The sequence below is a fragment of the Atheta coriaria genome, unplaced genomic scaffold (assembly GCF_025399875.1).
Source record: "Atheta coriaria isolate IRGN ID8LTWV9N9 unplaced genomic scaffold, Caltech_Dcor_3.1 hic_scaffold_2_pilon, whole genome shotgun sequence".
In the NCBI taxonomy this organism is placed as follows: domain Eukaryota; kingdom Metazoa; phylum Arthropoda; class Insecta; order Coleoptera; family Staphylinidae; genus Dalotia; species Dalotia coriaria.
Genome location: NW_027045444.1, coordinates 1692435 through 1719708, shown reverse-complemented (window position 1 = coordinate 1719708; position 27274 = coordinate 1692435). Strand labels below are relative to the sequence as shown.

The window sequence follows — 27274 nt, the reverse complement described above, 5'->3', positions numbered from 1 at the left end:
ACTATTATAATATAATAAATCAATAATTACTAAACAAAATAAAAGAGTAAATAAATAAACTGTCAAAAAAAGTAACTAGATTATTTTTGGTTGGTACGGGTGATACCAACCTGAGCGCTAAACAAGTCTCTACCTACACGTCTCTCGTCCGTGCAACATCTAAAAGTTGAACACGGATTTGTTTTCTTTAAATATTTAAACAATCCGTAAGTATTATCACCTAAACTTTAATTGTATCAATCCTATTTTCATAAAAGTACAATCACATACTAATATTTCCCTGCATAATTATTGTTTTCATTAAATAAATCACATGTAAACATTGCGTTGACATTTTTAGGTTAGCAGAATGGCTATTCGTCCAGTGTACAGGCCGACGATCCTCAAGAAACGCACGAAGAAGTTCATCAGGCACCAATCTGATCGCTATGGCAAGCTTAAGGTAATAAATTATATTATTAATAATTTTATAGTGTGTATAAAATGATGTTTATTGGTAATTTGCGACTGAATGTTTAAATGTTGTAAAATTTTGCTGATTATTTAAAAAATTAGTTTATTTTTAGCTTTTGAATTGCAGAAATTTAATATTTTGTGTTATTTTTAGCGTAACTGGCGTAAACCCAAGGGTATTGACAATCGTGTCCGCAGGCGCTTCAAGGGCCAATTCCTGATGCCCAACATTGGTTATGGTTCAGCAGCCAAAACCAAGCACATGCTTCCTACTGGCTTCAGGAAGGTGTTGGTACATAATGTTAAGGTATACACCACAATATCAATCATATTACTTAAATTAAACCAACATGATGGTACTTAATGGTAATTTGCGACTGAAATTCCATGATTTCACTCTTTAACTGACTTTTAACTTATTTAAAATTAATATTTTTGTATAAATATTAATAATTTATATTAATATTACTTTTTCTTTGATAATTTTTTAAAGGAATTGGAAGTCCTGATGATGCAGAATAGGAAATTCTGCGGTGAGATCGCGCACGGCGTCTCGTCAAAGAAGCGCAAGGAGATCGTCGAGCGGGCGCAGCAATTGTCGATCCGTTTGACCAACGGACACGCACGCCTCCGCAGCCAAGAGAATGAATAAGCTGTTTGATTAAAGTTTAATAATAAAAAAAAAAGAGAAAAACTAAACACACTCTTTTAGTATCACCCAACATGTAGTATACAGAACAGGTGTAATAGTTAAAGGTTTTGTTTAGTGGACGATTGGTGAGTAGTGATTTTCATTTTTTGTTCTAATGTTTAAGCTTTGCAGGTTTCTTATGTTTGTGGTAATAAGCATATAACTTTGCAATTATTTTTTTAATACTTGGGTTTTCTCTGGCTTGTTGAATTAGTAAGAATGCAAATGATCTTTATATTATCTTTTTGCTGCGAAGATATAAGCGGAAAACTAGTGATACCGTAAAAGGATTCTGAGAATATCAGTTTCTTTAGTTTGTAATGCATAATTTTATAGTTAAAAGATTATATTTCATATAGAATTCGATGGAGAGTTTAATTCTTTAGAAGTTCTCCCAGTTTGAAGTGAATGTCAGTAATATTATTATTTACTTTTATATTACTTTCCGTTTTAAGGGAAATTCGAGTCATTTACTTGAGTAATAACTCTGTAATAACTGAGTTATTATTAATCAGTCTTGCTTAGGTCTGGTATCTTGTGACTTTTGATATTTTGTGGATTTAAATCATTGTATAGTTTTATTTGGAAAATTATTTAAAAAATTACTATGATACAAAATGTGAAGGTGTTCCAATATTTAATTAATTAATAACACCTATACTAAACTATTCACTTAAATTATACACAAATGGTTAGATAATTGTATTTACTATCAGAATACTAAATTTGAGCCTAGTGACATTTACTTTAAAAGTTATTCAAAGAAAACTAAACTTTTGCATGAAAAAATGTAAATATTTTACTATACTTTCAGTTTACATCCGTATAACTTCGAAAATATTCATTATTTAGCAACAAATTGCATACCGTTAGATAGAGAATTTTAATTTCTTCAATGTGTGCAAAATTGAAGTCTATGGACTTTGTGGCTTAAAAGTTATTATCAAAAAACTAAACTGTCACAGAAAATTGAAATTTTAAGTTTGAAGGTGAATAACTCACTAAATAATTATCAAGTGATAAAAAATTATATAAAATTAGATACAGAATCTTATTAGCTTTAATATATACAAAATTCAAGTAAATAAAATATTTTGCCTAAAAATTATAAACGAGATAATGACCAAATGTATAGAAAAACGAAATTTCGAATTTAGAAACTAATAACTCCCAAACTATTTAACATAAAGCAACAAATTATACACCATCTGATAGATACTTTTATTATCTTCAATAAACATAAATTTCAAATTAATAAAATAATTCGCATAAAAGTTATTAACAAAAAAATAAACTATTGCAGAACAATAATAATTTTGAGATGCTTAAGTTGGTAAGCTAATAACTCGAAAACTATTCAACGAAAAAATTCACTTATATAAAATTAGATAGACAATCTTATTATCTTTAATATTTGCAAATTTGAAAATTCCAACATTTTTGGTTAAAAAGGTATTAACGAAAAACTAAACCATTGCAACAAAAATACAACCTGGCGTTGTTCAACTTTGGACGCTAATAACTCTAAAACTATTGAACATAAATCATCCATAAATATAAAATTAGATAGAGAATGTTATTATCTTTCATATTTGCAAATTTAAAATTTCTAACAATTTTTGTTAATAAATTATTAACGAAAAACTGAACCGTTGCAATATAAGCATATAACCACGTTTGTAAGCAAATAACTCCTAAACTATTGAACGTAATACAACCATACAGGTAAAATTAGATAGAGAATCTTATTAGCTTTAATATTTGCAAATTTGAAGTTTCTATCCATTTTTGTTAATAAATTATTAACGAAATACTGAACCGTTGCAAGAAAAATTAAAACCTGGTGTTGTTCAAGTTAGGAAGCTAATAACTCCCAAACTATTGAACATAAAACAATCACTGATATAAAATTAGATAGCTAATATTCTTATCTTTAATATCTACAAATTTGACAATTCTAACATTTTTCGTTAAAAAGTTATTAACGAAAAACTAAACCATTGCAGAAAAAAATACAACCAGACGTTGTTCAACTTTGGACGCTAATAACTCTAAAACTATTGAACATAAAAGATCAATAAAGATAAAATTAGATAGAGAATCTTATTATCTTTAATATCTGCAAATTTAAAATTTCTAACAATTTTTGTTAATAAATTATTAACAAAAAACTAAACTGATGTAAGAAAAATTAAAACCTGCTGTTGTCCAGGTTTGGAAGCTAATAACTCCTAAACTATAGGACGTAAAACACTAACTTATATCAAATTTGATAGCTAATCTTATTATCTTTAATATATGCAAATTAGAAATGTCTAACTATTTTTGTTAATTAGATATTAATGAAAAACTGAAGCGTTGCAAGAAAAAATAAAACCATGTGTTGTTCAAGTTTGGAAGCAAATAACTCCCAAACTATTGAGCATAAAACAACCATACAGATACAATTTGATAGCTAATCTTATTATCTTTAATATCTGAAAATTTGAAATTACTAGCAATTTTTGTTCAAAAATTATTAACGAAAAATTAAACCGTTGCAAGAAAAAATTAAACCTGGTGTTGTTCAAGTTTGGAAGCTAATAACTCCCAAACTATTGAACATAAAACAACCATAAAGATAAAATTAGATAGAGAATCTTATTATCTTTCATATCTGCAAATTTGAAAATGCTAACAATTTTTGTTAATAAATTATGAACAAAAAACTAAGAAATTGCAAAAAGCACAAAATTTTAGTCTCGTCAATTTTTGCATATAACTTGCACGCAAATTTCATCAAAATTAAAAACAATAAAGCACTCAATACCAAATTACCAATATTCAACAAAAAAATTAAAGAAATGCATTGATTAAAATGCATGTTTTGCTATTCTTGGCGCCAATTTTTTTATACAACACCTCACGTTGATATTATTCCCTCTTTTATTATAAATTTCCTCAGCAACGCAACGAACAAATCAACAAAAAGGGGATGCTTACCAGGTGCACCTATCCCAACTTCCACAACGCACCAAAAACCCATGCACCCCAGTGGATTTTCCCACATATTCGAAAATAAAAATATCCACAAACGGTCGCTTGCACTTCTTCGGCTTGTGCAGTAACAGCGCCCCCTGTGTGCACGCCACCGTCATTTCAGCGTCTTCCCAAACCCTCAGCCAATCAGGGTGCCGCTTGGGTGACGCTGCGTTCTACGCGCGAACCGTGCGCCGCACATTCGCTCATTCGTTGTCTAGAATCCGCTCCGCTCGCACGCATTCAGCACGCCACACACGCCAACACCGCCTGCCCAGCATCCCGAGGTAAGCTGCGCACTACTCGCTTGTTTTTGTAAATAACGCCGGCCGCTCATCACTCCAACGACGCGCATAATTCACACAAAAATCGCCGACGCCGCCAAAAATACGCAATAATTCCATCGCGACACGTACGATTTTTTACCACCGCGGAAATAATTCGTGGCGGCCGTACATCCAGCGCAATTCGGGAATTTGTATACGGCGCGCGGGACGCGAACGCAAACCGAGATGGCCGCCGCTTGACGTTCGCGCGGCTTGGCGCGTCGGTACTCAAACTTCGTGAATATTTTCCGGCGTAGTACCAACACGAAAAATATCGGAAAATATATGAAATCAAAGAGGATTTTTTGCTTGAATTTCGAAAATATTTTTCGCCGCGCGCCCGCGTCGTTTAACCGATGAAATAAATTTGGGTGTTGTACTCACCGGTTTTAATAGAATGCATTATTCGTAAATGGCGCCATCGCGTCCACAACTCAAACACTGCCAATATATACGGCCAAGCGACGCTGTTATAAGTGTATCCTCATGGCGATGGATATACACTCATATTTGATTTTATTAATTTTTTTTCGTGGATTCTTTTTTGAATATTCGGCATTCACAACCGCCACATCGCTTAACCTCAACAAACAAGCGAAACAAATGAACATCGCGTGGCGTCACTTTCGCTTCAAAATAATGAACTAACAAAATAAAACCGCGAAATTTAAAAATTTTACATAAAAATTGTTAGTAATCATTTAACAATAAATAAAATTTTTATTTTGTTGTTTTGTACTAAAATTAATTGATTTTTTTTATTGTTGCAGATTATAAATCAGCGTCATTCGTCTCAAAATCGAAAACAAAATGTCGGACGAACCAGCGAAGCGTGGCCGCAAGGCGGCAGCAGTAGAGGCTTCCCCTAAGAATGACTCGCCAAAGAAGCGCGGCCGCAAAGAGGTGGTGAAACCCCTCGAAGATGAGGCACCAGCTCCGGCGAAGCGCGGCCGTGGCAGGCCAAAGGGCACCAAGAAGAAGGTCGTCAAGAGCCCCAAAGCTAAAGCCGGCAGTAAGTATACTAAACCAACTGAATTCACTCAAAAAACTTATTAAATACTTAAATAAACATAAAAAAACTAATTTTATCATTTTTCTCTTAGCTGGCCGTCGTGGAAGACCAAGGAAATCCGACAAACCCAAGGAATCATCCGAAGAAGATGAGGAGAACGAAGAGGACGACGAATAAGCAGGATCACCGCTGGAGGAGAAGCGAAACGCGCGTAACACGTAGATCTTCGATTCATACATTATTATTAGGTTAAGTTCAACACAGTAAATGGAAGCATATGATTAATATAAATTTGTTCATCTACATTAGATTAGAGATTGTCCTGGTTTGTTTAGAAGTGCCATTCAGATTCGATTAGCGTTCTAAGATTTGAGAGATTTCTGTATTTTGTATTTAACGGCGCACATTCATACACAGTGCAGCACCCCTTCCGAGTGGTGGATTATTTTAATTATGTAATATCGATGTGTGTGTATTTAGTTGTTGATTCCGGATGGATCAACTCTTGGGAGCGAAATGTACAAATTAGAGCGTTGTGTTCACATTGATGACAGACAAAAATTCGTTTCAGTTCTTTATGTTTCACTGTTTCAAAAAGAATAGGAAGTAAAGGAAATTTTCTTCAAATAAACGCATTTACCTAATATTTCACTGTTTCATTTTAAATTTAGAAATAATTTAAGCTTTTATGGTGGAAATTTTGACATTGAAGTTATTTGTAGTGTTGTGTGCGACATCTATCGGTCGATGCATGGAGTTAAAGACATTTTTTTACATTTTGTGATGTAGGCAACCATATTTACAGAAGTTTGCAGATTTTAATTTTGTTATATTAACTGGTTCTGGCGTTTTACTAATCATTTAGATAAAATTAAACGTTTTAAAATAAAATTATTAATTAAATTTACTACAAAAACGGATAAAATAATTGGTAAAAACGTTTTTTAGTTAAAATAATTTGTTTCGTTTTAGTGCGCCATCTGTCGGCGTATATCCAAAGATACCATGACTGAAAAATAAATACAGAAATCTGTAAATTTTTAAGTACCGACATCTACCAGTGCTGTTCAAAAGTTTATTTCTAGATAACTTTTTGACTCAAATTGAATAATTTAGAATATTACATTGATTTAAACAAGTTTATTTCCTAATCTTTACCATACAATAGGTTTGTGTACATGTAATTTGATTCAATTCCATTCAATTTTGATTTATTTTGTAGAAAAGAACCAAAAAGCGACAAACACAAACATCAACCATGATTTACCTCGCCTACCGCAGCGTCACAACTCTACTCGCACGTTGTAATCGTAAAAGTTGGCAGTTTATACATCAATAATCAATATATATCATCAATGGGCACAAATACGCGTGAATGAATCGTTGGGGATGTTGCATCAGCTCCATTTAAATAGTAGTAGTAGTTAATTACATGTTACACTTGTACGAATTGTTTTTATATACAAAAAATACGTGTTTTATCGTGTTCGCCTATTCGTTTCGCGTACAATTTTTCAATTTACCATTATTTTTATCTAAAATGCGCCAAATGCTTAATTCGTACTTCTTGCGCTTCGTAAAAATACCTGTGTGTGATTGAAATGTAAAAATTGACAGTATACATCATCCACGAGTGAAAAAATAAACGACTAAATTAATCTACCGTCTTAGAAACTAGCAACTACACTAACAATATTATTGAACTGATGATGATGGATGAATCAATCTCTTTGTTGGTTTGTTTTCTGTTTGCAATTGTGTTGCATTGTTTGTTTTGCATTTCCACTTGTTGTAATTGTGTATTTAAAGTATGGTAATTATTATATCTATAAATAAGATTAATATTAGTAGGTTGATTGTATAAGAAGACATGGATGGTGATCGGGGAACATGAGAGAGGTTTGGGGATAGTTTAGGATGTGTATATTTAATAAGTTTAAGTTAAAGGAAATAGTCGGCCTGCGGCTTCTTTGAGGGTATGCCTCGTGTTTCCTGCGGCGCTGCCTCAAATATCGTAAAGTCGCGCTGCAGATGTTCGTTTAGTTCTAGGATTGCCGCTACATTACCGCATCTGGAATAGAAAAAAACACAAAATGTTAATAAACAATTTATTAGTTATCAGAAACAAGAATAAAATGAGATTTTGTATGAAAATTTATAAAATTATGGATAAAAACGTTAGAAAAATGATTAAACATTGCAATTTTTAAGTATTTGGCTTATAACTTGGGCAATTTTTGTTCAAATTGAATAATATTTTGTAATAATAAAGATAATATGATTATCTATTATAAAATATCAAAAAATGTTTGTTTGTGAATGTTTAAAAATGTTATAAACAAAAATGTGAGAAAAACTGTCAAACCCCACAATTTTTCATTATTTACCTTAAAATTACCAGAAAAACTGGGTTCAGTTTAATATTTTGCGTAAATTCTTACAAATAATAGATTCAGCTATCATAAAATACAATAAAATGCAAGTTTGAGTTTGTTTTTTAGAAGATATAAGCAAAAAAGTAACAAAAAATGATATAAATTGCATTTTGTTACTAATAATTTTAATATTTCTTCAAAAAACTTGATAATTTCGCTTTGTTGATGAAAATAATTAATTTACTTTTTGTATCACCTCATGAAAGACATGTTTTCGTTTGTTTTGTGAACGATTTTTACGAAAATGTAACAAAAATGGCAAAACACCACAATTTTCAGTATTTTACTAATAACTCAAGAAATACTTGTTAAAATTTCATGATTTTAGTAAATTATTGAAGATAATTAAATTATGTATCACACTATATCATAAAATATTAGTCTCAGTTTGTTTTACAGTAGTTATAAACAAAAATGTAAGAGAAATAATTAAAAAATTACAACTTGCTAGTTATTTTCGTAATAACTTGCACATTTCTTGAAAGAATTTCGGTGAATTATTCATATAATGACATTATCAATCATGAAACAACATACAAGGAAGTTGTTGCTGTTATTTAGTCGATTTTAATAAAGTTATAAACAAGAATGTAATAAAACTGGCAAAAATATCAAAACTTTCCATTATTTCGCTAATAATTGAAACATTTCTTATTGAAAGTTAACAATTTTGATAAAATATTAAAGGTAATTTAACTATTTATCACCTCACATCATAAAACACCACTTTGATAAGTCTTTTAAAAATTATAAACAAAAACATGCAAAAAATCGTATTTTTGACTAAAATTAACCGTAATTCCCTGATTATTTATAAAAACACAAATATTTACATATTAAATAAAAGATAATTAAATTCTTCAACTTATTTACCATATATATCGCGAAATATATTTGTCATCACTAAAACAATAAATATTTACACAACTTACCTGTAGCAATAGTTGGGAGCAGACCACACAGTCAAAACAGTCTCGTTAAAATGCCACTTGTACCCCTCCATGACCAATTGATGCGCCCTGCAGATCATATCAATCTCATTCGCCGAATTAAACTGCGAGACGACGTCAGATCCAAAGAGATAACCAGCACCTCGTGGTGATACGCCCCATCCTTGCGTATCTAACAACACCAAACACAAAAAAACAAAAACAATTACTCTAATTCAACTATACAACAATATATTATCAATCTTATACCTTCTGGATCACTCCACAATAAATCACACATCGGCCCATCGTGTGGCACCTCTTGTTTACGATCAATCGTGCGAATTTGATCTAAGGTTTGAATCGAAGGTGAGAGACCGCCGTGCACGCAGAAAATTTTACCGTCGATGATAGCTGACAGTGATAGGTAGTCAAAGATCTCGGTGCAGTAGCGCCATACTGTGATGGAGCCGTATTTACGGAGGCATTCGTCGTAAAAGCCGTAGACTTGTGTGATCTGGCGAGATTCATGATTGCCACGGATTAATGTGATTCTGTCTGGGTATCTCACCTGAAATTGATTCATAATTTAATTAGCTATCATTCAATACCAAAATAATCAAATTTGGATGGAAATGATAAAAGTTATGAGCAATTTATAGATATATTGCGTTGAAATCTTAGAAATTCTTCATAAATTTGTTGATAACTCAAGAATGCAACAATAGACATTAATTATTTAAACACAAAACGAAAGATAATTAAATTCAAGTTCATCTGAACCTAATTTTCACCTTTTTACATTTGTTTATAACTATTTATCAACAATTAAAGGCAAAAATGAGCTAAAACTCAGTAAAATCTTTAAAAATCGACATAAAACCAATATTTTGCTAGTTATTTAATGAAAATATTAATTATTAGTTTAATTTAACTCACTTTGAGTGCAAGAAGTAAAAGGAAAGTCTCCACGCTGTAAAATCCACGATCAACAAAGTCACCCATGAAGAGATAGTTGGATTCCGGTACATCTCCACCAACTTTGAAGAGTTCTTTCAGATCGTAGAATTGTCCATGAATATCACCACATACCTATCAACAAGAACCACAAAATTACCAAATATTAACTTAATTGCTTCAATATTTCAACATTTATCAACAAATAACAAAAAAATGACAACTTTCAACTTTAATTCATGATAACTACCAAACTAATCATCACAAAATAATAAATTAAACTGTACTTTAAAGAGAATTTATTCTACTTTAAGCAGTGCATATTTAAAATTTGTTATTGTTTATACTGAGAAAGTTATAAACAAAAATAAATGTACAAACAACTTGTGCAAGTTTTTGTGGATTTTTATGAAAAAATCAACAAAATTCTTTCCATAATTGATTGTTAAATGTTTAAATATTACTTACAGTGACTGGTGAGTCTACCCTTTGAACATTTGACTCTTCTACGAGAATCTCCCGAGCTTTAGCACAGAGTGCCTTCACTTCAGCCTCTTTAATGATCTCACAACGCTTCAGCTGCTCGATCTGGCGGTCCAAATCGCTCGTGTCCGTCATCCTTTGCTGATTTTCTCTGCTTTTCTAAACAAAACACACGAATTACAAGTGTTACTCTGATAGCTTTGCTATGAATCAACATTATTGAGGGTTATGTCGACATATTTGTCATTGAAGTGTTGTAATGTCAATTTCGGGCGATTTACATGCAAAATCTGCATGAAAACAAGTGCAGGAGGTGTTTAGGTTGTTATAAGATGTGAAATTAACATTTAAATGATGGTAATTTACCTGGAAATCGCAAATTTATGAACACTCCTCGGGATAAACGCTGCGATTCCTAGCGGACGATAAAATGAACGGCGCAAACACTAACGAAGTCACGACATACGTCAACTTGCGTTGATGTGACAAAGACAGCAAGAGGAAATTTTGGTGCATAGGTAAAGTCTAAGTGAGATGGATATATAGCCTTGAGTATGTAGAGGTCGCTGCAGTAGGTTTACAGTAAAAATTCAAACAATAAACATTAATATTTAAACAATTAGAATGTTTGGAGCATTAAACTAGATATATTCAAATAGTAAATTAATTTTTACATCGAATTACATTAAGTTATCTAATGTATTTATTATTAATCCAAAAAATTTTTACTGAAATCTGTCGAAAAATGATGCAATATGTGTACAGTATGCTTTAGGTAATAAAAGCAAAGATTTGGCCGCGTATATCCTATAAAAATACAACTATTATACATCAATCTAAACTAAATTAAATTTCACGTCCATATATGTATAATTAATATATCGTTGGTGTATTTAACTTTAATTAATTATTGTTTGAAATTCAAATCCAATCGATTTCTTCCTTTACGGTGGAATTTAGAACTAAATCAGTGACGTCAAGGTTGTTTGGTTTTGCATCAGACATAACCTTCTCGCCTAGCGCTGTTTATAGTGATTGTTCGTCGGTATTTGTGGTCTTTGAGTGTTAATTAGTGACGAATACAAGCTAATACGTGTGCTTAAGGTGATTATAACGCTTCTTTCTACCTTCCGCTACATTCTCCCACCTAGCTATCACCGCTGTGCCTGTCAGAACACAAATTATAAGCGTTTTTCTTGAAGTTTACTCTTATTTCCTTGATGATAAACATTTTCATCAATTAATGCGATTTAACTAACAATTTGCGATATAAACCCTACCCAAAAAAACTTGTACAACTAGTTTGTGTTTACGACTATCAAAAATAGCTTGATTTATGGTGTTTGGTTGGTTGTATAAAGAACTGTTAAGATTTCTGAGTCATGTGATGCTTCAACTATGTAATTAATTGATTTAATTGCTTTATTTTTGGTTTCAGTGTGCTGGTGTTGTGAACAAATCATGGGGAACATTCATACAGTCGGGCCGAACGAAGCGCTCATCGTTTCAGGTAGGAATTGTTGATTTTTTGTGGCTTTTTGTACATTTTTAGATGGCAAATAATCAAGAGAATGAAACAAAGTAGAAAATTGATTGTAAATCGTTAATAAATGGTTTATCAGATGAAATATCAACAATAACTGCTTTATTAGTACTTATACTAACATCATCTGCAATATTTTAATCAGAAAACACATAATATTCTTGAAAGTTTACATAATAATTAAAATATAGCGATTTTAGTTGATAACTTTGCATAACGTTGCAAATAACAAGAAGAGGAAGTGTTCTATTGATTGTTAAGGTCATTAGTCACGTTGGGAATAACGTGAACTACATGTGATGAATTGGTGTTTTTATTCATAAAAGTGTGGTTGCTATGGCAATCAGAGTAGCAACAAGTGTATTATTACTATTTTTAACTTGAATTTCGTGCTAAACTCATTGAAATACAGCTAATAATAGAATTTTAATGCAAAGATAATATAATAATTTATATTATGAAGCAAAAATATTAGATGAATATTAATTAGTTTAAAAGTTATTAACAAATATTTGGGTTAAAGCATATTTTCAAGTATTTTTGAGATAGTTGTGATAAATTTTTCTTGTAACTTTTTAACTAATTATGATAAAATGATTAATTACGCAGTAATTTAAAGGTAATTTAATTAACAATAAGTCTTGAAAATATAAATTTTCCAACTTGTGTTGTTTAATTGTTATTAACAGAACAGTGCACAATTACAAAAATCTTAATATTTCTTCTATTTTTGGTGATAACAGAAAAACTAATAGCGATAAACGAATGAATTAAACATTTTAGGAAAGTTAATTTAATCTATTTTAAGTCCTGAAAATATAAAAACTTCAATTTGTTTATTAATCAAGTTATAAACAAAAAAGTTAAAAATGTCATATAGATTTTTTGGTATTTTTGTGTTACTCTCTGAATTATTATGTTTTTACAATAATTTTAGTAATAATTATGACAAAATTACTAATAGTAGTATTTGTTAGTAATCTTAGAAACACATAAGTAATAATTAGTTATTTTGTTGATATATTAACAGTAGAAATTGTTGGAATTAATTAATTTTGTGGTTTTTCTAAAAATGTTTGTTTCTTTTTTAGTTTGTTATTAATTTCGACTGTTGCTGCAAGTAACACTTCAGAATTAAGCAGAACAATTGCAAAAAACATAATTTTTTGTTTTATTATTATTTTTTTACGTTAATATTTGTTATTATTTAATATTAAACTCATTTTTAAATAAAATTTGTGTTGGATTTTATTTTATAAACCATCATTTAACTTTTTGCATGTTTTCAACTATTTATGTTGATATTTGGCGGGTCAAGTGGGTTTGCGTCAGTGAAATTGTTTTTCTAGCCAAGTCCGAGCCAAATTTAGCACAGAGTAATTGTGTTCTAACCCACATACTCGTATCACGCGGCATTGTTTTCCCTGCATGAGCACATGCGGTTATTGATTTTTTCCCGGTCTGTTTTCTTAGTGACGATAATATCGTGAATTGCGAGGGGTGAATATGTATATAATATGAGTGCTTTTTATGAAAAGGGTGTTCAGAGTCACCCTTTACCCCAGGATATTCACACCCGTTGTAACATGAACTTGTAATATTCATTAGGCAATTTAATATACATTACTATTATTTGTATTAGTGTATTTGGTTGCATATATCATGGATGAAAAAATGTTTAAAGGAAATATTTTAAATTTTTTTATTGCGTGTATTATTTTATACAGTAGAATCTTGATAACTCGAACCTTGTTAAGTCGTAATCCTCAGTAACTCGAAAAGATATGCTATTCCCTTCCGCTGAACCCCGAACGACGCACTAACTCGAATTTTTTAGACTCAGTAACTCGAACAATAAGTTATTTCCCTGTGAGGCATTACTCGTACATTTTAATACTTAGTAACTCGAACTGCAAATACTACCTCAGTAAGTCGAAGTTCATAAAATTTTATGATTTCTTACTCGAGATTCCCGGAGCTTAAAACTCGTGGCAATAAAATCAAAAAGGAATGTTCGGGGCTCGGGGCCTCTTATCTATTGTTTTTGTTTTGCACACGTGCAAGGAATGAATTCATTCAATAAACTTTCTAATTTCTAAGAAACACAGATGTTATGTTTCTTCATTTTTGGTCACTTTTGGTTACTTGGCTCAGTCAGTACATATTTGTTTGGCTGTTAACAAGCAACAACATGAGTACAATACAGCAATTGATACACTAGGAACTTACATTGAAAGATGTAATGATATCGAGTATCATATATTCGGTTCACTATATGAACTAGAAAAAATAATTGATAAAAAATCTGTAAATGGCTTGAATCAAACGAAGATAACAGATTTTTTATCAATTATTTAAAACATACAGTGTAAGTTCATTCATTATAATTATGTACTTGACTTTCATTTTATGTTACCTAATGTAATTTGTCGTAATAATTGTTCTATGAAATTGTGCCTTTTTATGTCGAAATTTGATGAGTTAACTCTTCATATCTCGAAATTCTTGTTAAGTCGAACACTTGCTATCTCGAATTTTTTTGGTTTCCCTTGACATTCGAGTTATCAAGATTCTACTGTAGTTGCATAAATTTTTCATGTTGATTATTATCTTCTGTAATATAAAAATGAATCGCAAAATCTGTTGGTAAGCGCATAACTCAACAACGCTTTGATCAATTTGGCCAATTCTTTTTTTAAAATGTTTCTTAAAATCCAAGGATGGTTTTCACTGCGGGAAATATTCGAATAATTGCCGGGAAAACCCTAAAAACAGTCTTTTTCTATAGGATTAAAGTTGGCATTGAGATTCAATCATAGTTATAGTTAAATAGTTGAATCCGAGATGGCGCGCTGAAGTGCATTATTAGCAATTCTTTATATAATTAATTTCTTTAAAATAAAATTGCAAATCTTATTGATAGAATTGACACATACGTAGAATTGACTCGCAAAAGCGATACGAGACCGAGACGATACGAGAAAAGTCTCGGTATCGTGTGAAGCCTTAAGTAGAACTCCGTTTTAGATCTTTGCAGTTCAAAAGTTTAGTCATAGTTTAAAATATTAATTTTTGATTGCATCACTTTTAATTGAAAATATATTTTTTAATGTTTCAAATTTTTAAACGTTAATGTATACTAGGGTACAATAATCGAGTTGATTTGTGTTGAAAGTAAGCGGCGCACGTCTACAATTCCTAACTTACCCAGATGTATACAATATCTTTGCTTCAAGAAGTACAGAAAAACACAAAAATATGTCTCCGGATGTGTAAACAAAGACAAAATTTTCATAAAACTTTCAAAAGTCAAAAAGGTCATGATATTCGGTTACTAACTTGTTCTTTTGAATATACACAAGAAATATTTCACAGATGGTCATATATTGGATTTCATATATTGGACCTTTTCCCATTTTTCTAATAACAACTTCATAAAAAAAAGTAACGAGACCAATAACGAGACCAAAAACGAGACTCGGACTGTGGTATCGGTATCGCCGAGAAATTGATAAAACACGTCTCGTCTCGGTATCGTCTCGCTTTTCCGAGACGAGAGCGAGACGATACGAGAAAAGTCTCGGTATCGCGTGAAGCCCTAATTACATTACATTTGATTTTTAGTAAGTTTACGTAATCCCTCAGTATATAATTATTTATTTTTTGTTATAACTTGTTGAGTTGTACCTTTACTGGCATTTTCAACTATTGAAACACGTTATAAAATTAATATCTATTAAATTTTAGTTTAATAAAGTACTTTAGTCACAGCTTTGGTAGTCCGTGTTTAAAGTACCACTTTTGGTGCCTCAAATCCATGGAGAAACTGATGCTTTAAAGCTGGCAATAGAAAAACAATTATCAAATCCATTTATCCGTTTTATTTTTTAGTTTTATTGTGTTGTTTGTCAATTTATTTTTTAAACTAAATTTTAACTACATTTCCAACCAATTAAAAAAGTAATAAAATATCAATAAATCTAAAAAACAAACGAAAAAAACATTTTACGCACCAAAAAAATAAAAAAGAAACCAGTTATAATCCAAAAATAATTTTATTACAATAATAAAACCGAACATTAAATATAATCAAAATTCCGAATACATTTTTACAATTCATCAAGTCACTCTTGAACTCTTCAAAACACATAATCCCATCAATTATTTCCAAGCATGTTTAATATAATCCCCAGCCTTCTCAGCGATCATAATTCCCGTAGCCCTCACATCTCCAGTAATACTAACCGGCACCACCGCCAAATCCACCACTCTCAGTTTATGCACACCATGCACCTGCAGTTTATCATCAACCACATTCTTATGCTCATCTGAACCCATCCTAGTCGTACCAGTAAAATCTCCGATTGCTCTTGTATGATGCTTGATAATACACTCATCTTGATCATCATGACTATCAGACTTGACATTATCCTTCACACATTCGGAATCTACTATTTCATGCAGACCCATTTTATGGGCCACCTCACGAGCTAGTTTAATACCTTCTTTCATTGTATTAAAATCAACTTCTTCTTCATCTGAGTAAAAGTTGGGATCAACCAGAGGGAATTTTAATAAATCCCCTGATGACAATTTAACACTACCATAAGATTTAGGGTGGTTAAGGGTCACAGATAGAATGTATTTATCATTATGGTAGTCCTGGCGGAGACTCAGTTGGATATCAGGGTATTTACCAGGGGCTTTGGATGAAGGTGTTTTTATTTGGGCTAGGGCCTTGATTGAGGGTTGGGTTAAAGCCCCATGGTTGTTTTTGAGGTATTGGAGGAGGTCATGTTCAAATGGGTCTTCAGGAAGGTCTATAAATTTACCTTCTTTTTTAGCATCTTTTTTATCTTCTTTTTTCTCTTCATGTTCTTCATGTTCATGGGTTTCACGTTTTTCTTTATGGTCCTCTTCATGTTTAAAATGAAGGTCTACTGTGGGATGATCCCTAAGGTGTTCTCCTACTGGGAGATCTACCACACAATCAATTTCATGGGTTTTGAGATCTTTTTCAGGCCCTACTCCGCTTAAAAGTAGTAATTTTGCTGTGTTGATTGCTCCAGCACTCAGGATAACCTCCTTGGTAGCTTTGACTGTTTTTACCTTACCACTGGGATCTATATATTTAACTCCTTGGGCTTCCTTGGTATGTGGACTGATCAGAATCTCCACTACAACATTATCCTTCAAAACATACAAGTTTTTCCTTCTTTGGTTCTCGATAAAAGAAGCAAAACTACTTGATCTTGTCCCATGGAAGGTCATAAGTTGAACAGTGCTGAACCCTAGTTGTTCCTTACCATTGTAATCCACTACAGGGTATTTAAGGTCTTCACCTGCTTTGATGAACTTTTTGGTCATGTTGAAATCATGGTCGTTGTCTTCGACACTTTGAAGACCTCCACTGCTATGATACTTCCTATCAAAATTAACAAGATGAGCGTTTTCGGATTTTTTGAAGTAGGGCAGGACATCGTTGTAGCACCAGTCTTTGTTTTCTTCATCAGCCCAGGTGTCAAAATCACGTTTGTTGCCTCGGTTGTAGATCATTTCATTTACTGATGTAGTACCTCCGATTATTTTGGCTGTGGGGATGGGGCACTGGTGGTTTTCATGGGATTGACACCAGTGTTTCTGTGGGGTTGATTGGTAACCCCAGTGGTGGAGTTTGGAGACGTGGGGATGCATTGAGGGGATTTTTGAGATGACGGATTCGGGTTGGCCTGCTTCCAGGAGTAGGACACTGTATTCTGGGACTTCGGATAGGCGGGAGGCGAGGACTGCTCCGGAGGTACCAGCTCCCACGATGATGAAGTCAAATTCATGAGGGTCTTATAAATTTTGAAAAAATTAAAAAAAAATAATTTTTTTTGAAAAAAAATTACTCACGTTTTAAAACTTCTTTGTCTTTGAACAATTCGTTGAAACTAAACTCTTTTGGATGATAATCCTTGGCTGATTTAATCAAATCCGCCATTCCAGTTTTGTATTTTTCCATTAACTCCTTAGCCAAATCAAATGGCGACGCATTTGTGCAAATTACCAGGAATAATCCCAGAAAAACCAAAGATATCTTCATCTTGGCCACTGCAAACAAGTTTTATAAATTGCTACAATTAATTTTATGCTCATGTGCACTTTATTCTTACTCGTAATTCCAAGAAGTGTAAGTCTACTTTGCGGTTAAGTCATTTGCATAAAATATTATTACAGGTTGAGTATGCAAATGTTATAAAAATGTAATTGCGGCTATCTTAAGATGCATTTACACAAGTGACTTAAGTTAAGTCAAGTTGACTTAAAACATAACTTAAGTTAAGTCACTTTTCATTGTCGTTTTCATTGTGTGGTGCACTTTTACTTTTCATGGTTTCTAATAATACTATACTTAACTAATAATACTAATTCTATTTTGATTTGTTATTGAGAGTGTTATTGGATGGATTTATAAACAAATTGATCGACAATCAAAAATCACTCATCTGTGAATGTTTAAAAATTTTGTTGTTGTGTTTTATCTACCAGTATGAAAGTAGGTCCAAGGTTTATAAAATTTAAATATTTTTAGTTTTTTAATTTAATTTGTTTATAATTAATTTAATTGTTATTAATAATTTATAAAAAATATTTACCTTTTTCTGTTGAAGTTATTTGATTGTTTCACAAGTGATCTGAACAATAACTGAGATGATTTCATGCGATTGACGAATTTATATTCTCTGCACCCGACCACCACCTCTCTCTCCAGTTCTTCGCGTCGCTGGAATTTTGCAGCGCGGTCGAGTATTTGCTATTGATATTGATGAAGCGTTAACCTTGTCCGCGGCAATTAAAAATGTTGATCGATGGCGACCATGTATGTGTGTTCTCGCTTAGCGAGAATTATATCGTTGAAAACAAAACCAGATATTATCTTGCGGATAAAATTCGGATTTTTTCTGCGCTGGGATTTTGATGAGCAACCATTTAATTATTAATTATATTGAACTTGAGTCAGTAAAAAATTCATTTATTATTATTAATATTGCTTAAAATAAAACGGTTTTAAAAATATCACATTATTATTATTATGTTTATGCTCTCGGGTCGAATGTGCCCTGTGCGTTGGCCCATTCTTCCTTGATGAGATCAGCGGCCTTTTCGCCGATCATCATTGCGGGTATGTTGGTGTGTGCGGTTAATGGTAGCGGGATGATGCTGCAGTCTGCGATGCGTAGACCTTGGATACCGTAGACTTTTAGTTTGGCGTCGACGACTGCTTCGGGGTCGGAAGCGGGGCCCATTTTTGCTGTGGCTACTTGATGGTGGAGGGTGCCGGTGATGTGACGTAGGGAGCACTCCCAGTAGGCGTCTGTGTCCCATTCGTGGTGGCGGCAGCCGGGGATCTTGGTTTTTACTTGCTGGGAGTTGAAGCGTTGGAAGGTTGGGGAGTTGCTTATGCGTTGGACTTCACGTATAGCAGCTGGAAAGTAAAATTTTTAGTAAAATGGGTTTTTGGTTGTTTTGAGGCAGTGTCTAACTCCTAAGAAGGATAAAAATAGGGATTGGTCATTGGGACCTTTGATAACCCAATAGGACCCTTGATTTAGGGTGGTTTTCTAGGACCTATCTGCTATTTAGGTAGTCCTACTGAAGACCCAATTGGATATCTGGATATTTACCAGGAAATTTTGATTTAGGTCTTTAGATAAAGGGTTAGGTTAAAGCCCCAGGGTTGTTTTTATGATATTATAGAGGGTTATGGTCCTAAATCTCCAACTACCTCTAAAAATTTCCTACTTACCAATAAAAGTCTTGATATCCAAGTTTTCCGGATCAGTAAAAAAGTTCCCATACAACCTGGGCCAGTGATAAGGGTTCTTACTCTTGAGTTTAACACTACCCGTGCTATAGGGATGTACCAGCATAGGAAACACTGTCCATGTTTGCCTCGCGATCCTCTCCAGAGGTTTCCAGAGAGCATTGTAGACTTCATCTGAGATCCTAAATGTTCTCCGATAGACCAACCCGTAATCCGTAGCGAATGACCCTCCTATGAAGATGAGTTCCATGTCTGGATACTTGGGATCTGCATCTCTACTAATATTGGTCTTGATATAAGTAAGAGCTTCTACTCCTCCTATACTGGTCAAAGGTCCTTGACCATTTAGTAGTTGGATCATACTTCTTGGAGCTGTAAGATCTGCATAATTGATTGATAGGGTTTCATTGATTGTGAATATTACTCCTGGATATGTAGCATGGTCGTACATTTTTTGACCTACAGGCAGGTCCCTTAAAACAGGGATGTCTAATTCCTGAAGGTGGTCTTTTGGACCTATACCACTCAACATTAATAATTGAGGTGAGTTGAAGGTCCCAGCTGAGAGGATGACCTCTTTGGTCACATTGGCATAATGGAATTGTCTGTTTCTCACATATTGTACTCCTGTAACCCTTAAATTATCATCTATGATTAATCTAGTAGCTCTTGATTCAGTTAGGATTGTCAAATTGGGTCGGTCCCTAATGGGTCTTAGATAAGCAGATTCCCCACTTGCTCTTATACCACGTCTAGTTGTGGCTTGAACGTAGGAGACACCCATTTGACGTTTACCATTGTAGTCTACGTATTTATGACCTGCTTCCATGCAGGATTTCACATAGGCGTCTACCACCTGTGACCGGAAGGGTACATCCTGAACACTTATGGGCCCACCTCGATTCCTATAAGTCTGATCTGTATATCTCACATTGTTATCTTCTAGTTTTTTGAAATAAGGGAGGACGTCTTTGTAGGACCAACCTGGGTTACCCATAGCAGCCCAACGGTCATAATCACGACGGTTACCCCTGACATGGATCATATAGTTGATTATGGAGGAACCTCCAAGGGCACGACCCCTGGGCCAAGCCATTCTTTGTCCCTCGAGACCTAAAATGATTTTAGAATAAGATTTTTTTGATTAGAGGGTTCAGACCATCAACTTCATACCTAAACACATATTATCTTGTTTTTCCATCAGATATCCCCAGTTGTAATCAGTCATCTGGAAGGTAGCACAGATCCCAGGTATATCCGTGATGAAACTAGGTTGTTTTCCTACTTCCAATAGAAGGACCTTCCAGTTGGGGTTTTCTGAAAGTCTATTGGCCAGGGCTGACCCTGCGGACCCGGAACCCACAACCACAAAGTCATAGGTCTCGAATTTGGGCATTACGGGAATAGGTCCTAGGGATAAAAACAAAAAATTTATAAAAATAGTTTTTTAACTTTTTATAAACAAATCTTACTATATTCCACAATGGGTCTCTCATAGGGTTGTTGATAGAACCTCTGCCAGAAGAGAAACTTCCCGTTCCGGTTCATCATTCGCTCGTAATCCGTGGCGATCTTGTTTAACCGGTTTAGGATGTCCACGTTCACCTGCCCCTCGTAATCCGTGACCAGATCTTCATCCTGTTGACCCACCACTGGACCAATCCAACACAAACATGTGACTACCACCCAAATAAGGGTTGTTGTCGTGATGCACTTTAATTTAATTTTTTTCATGTTTGGGTCTGTTTTTTTTTTAATCGGAGCTCTGTATACTTTCTGGGCACAACTCCGACTGACCGTTGGACGTGCGCAGTCAGGTTGATATACACCTGTCTCGCATCCGCAAACACACGCGTATATTATACACGCGCACACATTTAAAGGAAGTGTAAGTCGACCAAGACCAGTTGAGAAATTGCAGAAGAAAGAATAAAAAAAAAACGCACGATAAGACTTGCCCCGATCTTGCTCGGGGAGCCAATGAACTTGACCGGCACTGTGTCTTCTTAAGTATACTTGACTTAAGTTAAGTCAAGTAGACTTAAGTTGATATCAGTGGTTAATCTAACGTGGAAGTTACTTACTTCTATTTTTTGACTTGACTTAACTTAAGTCACTTGTTGGTAAAAAAGTGACTTAAGTCATGTGTGCTCTACATAAATTATAATTATAGTTATATAACTTAGTATTGGTATTTATTATATACTCGTATATATGTGACTTAAGTCATTTCCACATTTAGAAGATATCTACACTTGACTTAAGTATTGTTTTGTTTTGTTTTGGTATTTCTATTGTAATAAAATGTGTTAATATTGGTTAATTACTTAATATCGTAATGAAACACGTGCGGTTGATAAATATCGACATACGCGCGTGTGTGACTTAAGTCACTTTAATATTGTTTTTGTGAATCATTGTGGAATATAGTTTGGAATTTGGCAGAGTACGCGAAGTTGATTTTACCGTTAAGGCGAGTTACGAAACGAGATTAGACTTAAGTCACTAAAATTTAGCGTGTAGTGGTTTTGATTCGATTACGGCACTTTCTGAATGGTCGTAGTCGTAGCACAGTTTTTTTCGGTGACTTAGAACACAAGTTCATAAACCAACGCGATTTATGCCAACGCACGTGTGTGTTTAGAGACTTATCTTAAGACATTAAAAAGAAAAAGTTTGCTTTAATATAATAAAACTGGTTTTTGGGAGTTTGACTTAAATTATGACTTAACTTTTGTTTTAACAAGCTATAATTTATTGATTCTTTCTTTTTTGTTGCAGGTATGTGCCTTTTTTCCTGTGTGGAGATGGTTGGTGTTTTGAGGTAGGTTAGACAAAGATTTGGTTGGCAATTGGTACGCATTCCACGTATTGGCCAAAATTATCCGAAACTGGTCAGGTCAAACGTGATGTGAGTTATCGCTTTGTTGTTTTAATGCGCATCTATAGCTTGAATTAAGTGCAGAGGTGACAGGAATTAAAGTTGATGATTTTGTTGACTTAAGTCAGTTTAAGACTAGAAAATTTCGATTTTTATATATATTTTACTGGTCTGAACTTTTATCAAAGAAATTTATGAGTATTTTTAGAATTTAGACAAAAGGTCATTGGTGTTTTATGACTTAAGTCAGTTACAAGTATGTTTACTGCGCAGAAATCATAACTAATCAATAAATCAATGCTCATATTTGAATTTGGATACATTTTTTATGTAAAACGTAAAATTTGACTTAAGTTAAGTCATGTTTACTTTATCATACTTAAGTCATCTCCCAAACTACTTTTATGTTATCTACCACTACAAATATATTCACCGGATTCAAGGAAATAGAGAAAATATCATTAAAGTTTACTGTACTGTACTTGACTTAACTTAAGTCATATTAAGTTAGTCAGTATTAAAATTTGAATTAATTATGCGAATATTATTATTTGTTTGTTTGTTAACAATATAGTTTTGTCTCGTTTGCGCTATATGACTTAAGCCAGTTTACTGTTTACTGCGCAGAATTAAAAACTAATAAATTAATCGATAATCATATTTTTATACGGAATATATTTTTGTGAAAATCGTAAATTTTGACTTAAGCTAGACAAATTGACTTTATGTTACTTAAGTCACCTCCAAAATTACTTATATATAATCTACTTGTATAAATATTCCCATCAGATTCAATAAAATTGTGTAAATATTGCTAAACTTGATTTTACTGTAACATGACTTAACTTGAATCATATTAAGTGAGTCACAATCAAAGTGCGATCCAGTATTACAATTATTTTCCATTTTTAGATTGTTGTTTTGTCTCGTTTACTCTTTATGACTTAAGTCACTTACAAGTATGTTTACTGCGCGAAAATCATAACTAATAATTAAATCAATACTCATATTTTTATAAAATACAATCTATATGAAACATTTGAAACTAGACTTAAGTCAAAACAAGTTAACTTTATATTACTTAAGTCACATCTCTAAAACTTACGCGTACATATTATTAGCTACTATAAAATATTTGTTAGATAAAACAAAATCAATAAAAAAACTACTTTTAACTTGACTTAACTTAAGTAATATTAAGTAAGTCAGTATCATAGTACCTATATAATTAATTGCGCTATGAATTACATGTTCCAATTACGAAGTTTTCTTGAAATATTAATAAATCAGGAAATATTTAAGAAACTTTTTAAATCAAGGACTATAAATTACTTAAGTCACTTCCGAAAGCGTTCAAATTTCAACTTACATATATGAATATGAATGTATGAATATAAACAGACATTACAAAAACAATTTACTATTGAAATTATACCAAATTTACTTAACTTAACTTAAGTCGCGTTAATTAATTTACTGACCTTATTTTATTAATCATGAATACAACAATACAATTAATATAATTACAATATTTAAGTAAACAAAATAAAAATTAAGTTATTTATATGATATAATAATAGTACTTAAGTCGGTTGTACACATGTACTTAATTTAAGCAAAAAACGTTTTACGTCGGATTTAGTGAGCTTGGACTCGACTGCGTGTGTTTTGATCCTTGACTTAATTCCGACTCTTGCAAATTATCATCTGGGAAAGGGTAGATTCGTACCGGTTGATTATCCTTGACAGGCACCACGTCTTCCCTATTAGAAAATATTTACTTAGTATAGCATACTTAAGCCACATCAAAGTGGTTTTTAATGAGGTGCGAGTTAAGTCACTTTCAACTTCATCGTATGCAACCAAGTTAACACATTTACCTAACTTTACTTAACTTAAGTAACTTTCACTACAACGACTTAAGTCATATAAAAAATACAAATTTATTTACTTACCCTGTAATTCGATATCCTTTATTATCAGCTATGTAGTAAATTGTTTTTCTGACTTCTCCATCACTGAATGAGTAAGTCCCCTTGACTTTGATGCCGGTTCTAACGACCATGCGCATGTGACTTAAGACATTTTCCAAATCCGATTGCATTTTGTGCTCGACACTTGCCATTTCACCACAACTAGTCTCGATTAATATCAAACTTATCACTAATATCACTGATAACGACACAGCCATTTTTAAGTTGTTGATGCGCTGAGTATTGATGACGAAATGACTTTGGATGCGCACCAAATGGCGATTTTATTCGAAAGTCGCTTTAAAAATCGATTAATGTTTTTTAAATTTTCGGGCGAACCGTCCGCCCGCCTTCTAATATACGACTTAACTTAAGTCAAATGTTGTTTGTGTGAATGTGTGTGTTTCGAAAACCGCAAAATGATGCGCCGTCGAGTTGAAAAACGAGTCGCGCGAACAATATGCGAACAGATTTTGAATAAAGAAAAACAACACAATCAATTTGTGTGTTTGACTTAACATTTGACGTCGCAGAATTATGCTAAGTCAATATTGCGCGCGCGCACATGGACATTTCGCTACTTATTTAACTATTTTATTTTGCAGTTAGCTTAAGTTAATCATCATAAAAGATGTTTGTTACGAGAGTTGGAGTGGAGTGGAATTGTAGGTGACTTAAGTCATGTTAATTTTCAAGTATTTGTATTGCATCTGTATACGAAACAGATTTATACGTGTATGTGATCATTAAGTAACAATTTTGAGGCCTTAACCAAATTGACTCAAGGATTTTGCTCCTCCCTCTAATTGTGTTAGGCAACTTTACATACACTAATATGTATAATGTGTTGTCTATATTAAAACACTTTCTATGCGGATTATTTCATATCGATTGTTTATTATATAATAAATAACAAGTAACAATTAATCAACATGACTTAAGTTGAGATGACTTAAGTTGAGATGACTTAAGTTCAAATGACTTAAGTTATGACGACTTAAGTTGAGGTGACTTAAGTTAAGTCAGTTTACTGACGGCGGGAAGCAGCAGCCAAAAGGGTCTCGGTGTCGACAAGACGAGCAGTTGGTTTGTCTGATTGAACGGATTGCACGGTGTATTTCAATTCGGTGCCATGGGCTTGCTGGGCGACGGAAGCCATGCCGTTGAGGTTGACTTTTGGGCCTTCCAGTGGGACTACTTCTTCACCGATAACGCGGTAACCTTTGTCGTCGGCTTCGTATTGAACGGTGCGCTTGAAGTATCCATCGCTGTAGCTGTACATTCCCTTTACGTTCAGACCATCGCGGACTTCCACGCGCTGTTGGCTTTGGTCGTTGATGTGGTCCTCGACGTTGGAAGCAAATTGATATCTAAGGATAAAGAATTGTTTTATAATTTTTTTTTATTATTTTTTTTGATTTTGAGATGACTTACTGTGCGCTTTCGTTTTGGATGATTTCTTTGTCGTGGATTCTTTCGTCGAGTTCTTCAGACCGGCGGGTTTGTGGGGCGCAAAGGGCGACGCCGATGAGTGCAAGGAATACCAACTTGTACATTTTGTTGTTTTGTTGTTGATTGTTGAACAAACAAGCAGTGAATGATGTCTTTTGAGGTTTATTTTGGAGTATTTATACGATTTTTACACTTTTTGTTGTTTTACACTTTTCAAAAACTGTTATCAGTTTATTATTGCCCTTTCACCTTTTATTTTTACCGGATTGAAGTTGTTTGGGTATTTGAAAGTTTAATTATGTTTGAGTATTTATTTTGGTGTTGTGATAATTGATTTGATTTTAATCGCTGTTTTTCCGCTTTAAGTGGTGATAATAACTATTCTTATGCGGTTGTAATTGATTGTTAATGAATTACGTACGGTATTCCAAATATGTGTGTATATGGTAAAAGTGTTAAAACAGTTTTGAAGTGAGTTGCAGTAGTTAAAAAGCGATTAAATTTGTGTTAACCTTGAATACTTTAGTGGCAATCAAAGTTGAAAATGTATTTTCGAAAATTTGGATTTATAAACTTTATATTTTTTATTTTTATTTAATTGTTTATTTTATGTTGTAAATTTGTTTATCTTTTGTGGATAGAGCTAATGGAAAGTTTTTAATATTTTTTGTGATATTTATCGTCTAAGTTTAGCATGGAGATTTTAATTAGGAAAAATTGTGCGAAAAAAGAGTTTCTGATTTTGGATGTTATTTTTTTATGGAATATTATTTTTGGTTTAGTCTAGTTTATTTGTACAAAAAATGATGTTTCTATCTTAATTAGTTTAGGATATATTTACTGTTTTGTGAGTTATTGCGTATTGCAACATTTTCATTTTTAGTTACCATGGGATCTTATGGGAGACTACAATGCCTGAATAAAACACATTGAAATTTTAACTTTTTCAAAAATATTCATATTTTGGTAAATTATTCTTAGTTAAATAATACATTTGTTTATGAAGAAATTTTTGAATTTAAAACAATAGTTTAGAAGTTGTGCGTCACCAAAGTTAAAATGCCAAAATGTAACTTGATATTGTCGGACCTATCAAAGCTTCATCTGACGTTCAAAAGTATTTAGGTTGCAATATAAATATTCCAAATTTATTATAGTTTGTATATATGAAGTTTGATTGATTTGTTGAAAATATTTTTTGAATTATGATAATTTTAGTGCAACAGTGCAAAACGCATTCTTTCTAGTTTCAATTAACATAGGCTCTTATGGGAGACTACAACGCCCGAATAAGACACATTTAATTTTAATTCT

The 27274-nt window shown here is 32.8% G+C and overlaps 9 protein-coding genes across 9 annotated transcripts in view; 3 read left to right on the top strand and 6 right to left on the bottom strand.

Moving 5' to 3' along the window:
• LOC135798897 (mitogen-activated protein kinase-binding protein 1) overlaps positions 1-5052 on the bottom strand; it is a 42938-nt gene extending 37886 nt beyond the window's left edge. The window contains 1 exon segment of the mRNA XM_065311885.1: positions 4873-5052. The gene's annotated coding sequence lies outside the window, so the exon portion shown is untranslated.
• On the top strand, positions 90-1152 carry RpL32 (Ribosomal protein L32). The gene is made up of 4 exons (XM_065316323.1): positions 90-206; positions 341-442; positions 608-760; positions 947-1152. Exons 2-4 carry the CDS (start codon positions 350-352, stop codon positions 1103-1105), a joined length of 405 nt encoding a protein of 134 aa, XP_065172395.1. The 5' UTR covers positions 90-206; positions 341-349; the 3' UTR covers positions 1106-1152.
• Positions 4299-6144, top strand: LOC135798916 (high mobility group protein HMG-I/HMG-Y-like). Its single transcript, XM_065311903.1, has 3 exons — positions 4299-4449; positions 5259-5500; positions 5592-6144. Exons 2-3 carry the CDS (start codon positions 5299-5301, stop codon positions 5675-5677), a joined length of 288 nt encoding a protein of 95 aa, XP_065167975.1. The 5' UTR covers positions 4299-4449; positions 5259-5298; the 3' UTR covers positions 5678-6144.
• A 550-nt stretch (positions 6145-6694) lies between these two features.
• Pp4-19C (protein phosphatase 19C) lies at positions 6695-10781 on the bottom strand. Its single transcript, XM_065315200.1, has 6 exons — positions 10671-10781; positions 10290-10463; positions 9804-9956; positions 9135-9435; positions 8868-9057; positions 6695-7571 (listed from the first exon to the last, which is right to left on the bottom strand). Exons 2-6 carry the CDS (start codon positions 10437-10439, stop codon positions 7442-7444), a joined length of 924 nt encoding a protein of 307 aa, XP_065171272.1. The 5' UTR covers positions 10440-10463; positions 10671-10781; the 3' UTR covers positions 6695-7441.
• A 504-nt stretch (positions 10782-11285) lies between these two features.
• Flo2 (flotillin-2) overlaps positions 11286-27274 on the top strand; it is a 107687-nt gene continuing 91698 nt past the window's right edge. Inside the window, exons 1-2 of the mRNA XM_065317074.1 lie at positions 11286-11408; positions 11743-11814. Of these exons, the coding sequence (XP_065173146.1) occupies positions 11766-11814 (49 nt within the window). The 5' untranslated portion in view covers positions 11286-11408; positions 11743-11765. The remainder of the gene's footprint in view (positions 11409-11742; positions 11815-27274) is intronic.
• On the bottom strand, positions 15884-18601 carry LOC135801568 (glucose dehydrogenase [FAD, quinone]-like). Its single transcript, XM_065315062.1, has 3 exons — positions 18486-18601; positions 17743-17940; positions 15884-17684 (listed from the first exon to the last, which is right to left on the bottom strand). The coding sequence occupies exons 2-3, from the start codon at positions 17930-17932 to the stop codon at positions 16009-16011; spliced, it is 1866 nt and encodes a 621-aa protein (XP_065171134.1). The 5' UTR covers positions 17933-17940; positions 18486-18601; the 3' UTR covers positions 15884-16008.
• Positions 18842-21558, bottom strand: LOC135803452 (glucose dehydrogenase [FAD, quinone]-like). The gene is made up of 4 exons (XM_065317068.1): positions 21127-21558; positions 20828-21064; positions 19637-20767; positions 18842-19315 (listed from the first exon to the last, which is right to left on the bottom strand). The coding sequence occupies exons 1-4, from the start codon at positions 21386-21388 to the stop codon at positions 18927-18929; spliced, it is 2019 nt and encodes a 672-aa protein (XP_065173140.1). The 5' UTR covers positions 21389-21558; the 3' UTR covers positions 18842-18926.
• On the bottom strand, positions 24004-25048 carry LOC135803457 (uncharacterized). The gene is made up of 2 exons (XM_065317076.1): positions 24491-25048; positions 24004-24298 (listed from the first exon to the last, which is right to left on the bottom strand). The coding sequence occupies exons 1-2, from the start codon at positions 24724-24726 to the stop codon at positions 24163-24165; spliced, it is 372 nt and encodes a 123-aa protein (XP_065173148.1). The 5' UTR covers positions 24727-25048; the 3' UTR covers positions 24004-24162.
• On the bottom strand, positions 25374-26414 carry LOC135801828 (uncharacterized). Its single transcript, XM_065315353.1, has 2 exons — positions 25943-26414; positions 25374-25878 (listed from the first exon to the last, which is right to left on the bottom strand). Exons 1-2 carry the CDS (start codon positions 26062-26064, stop codon positions 25536-25538), a joined length of 465 nt encoding a protein of 154 aa, XP_065171425.1. The 5' UTR covers positions 26065-26414; the 3' UTR covers positions 25374-25535.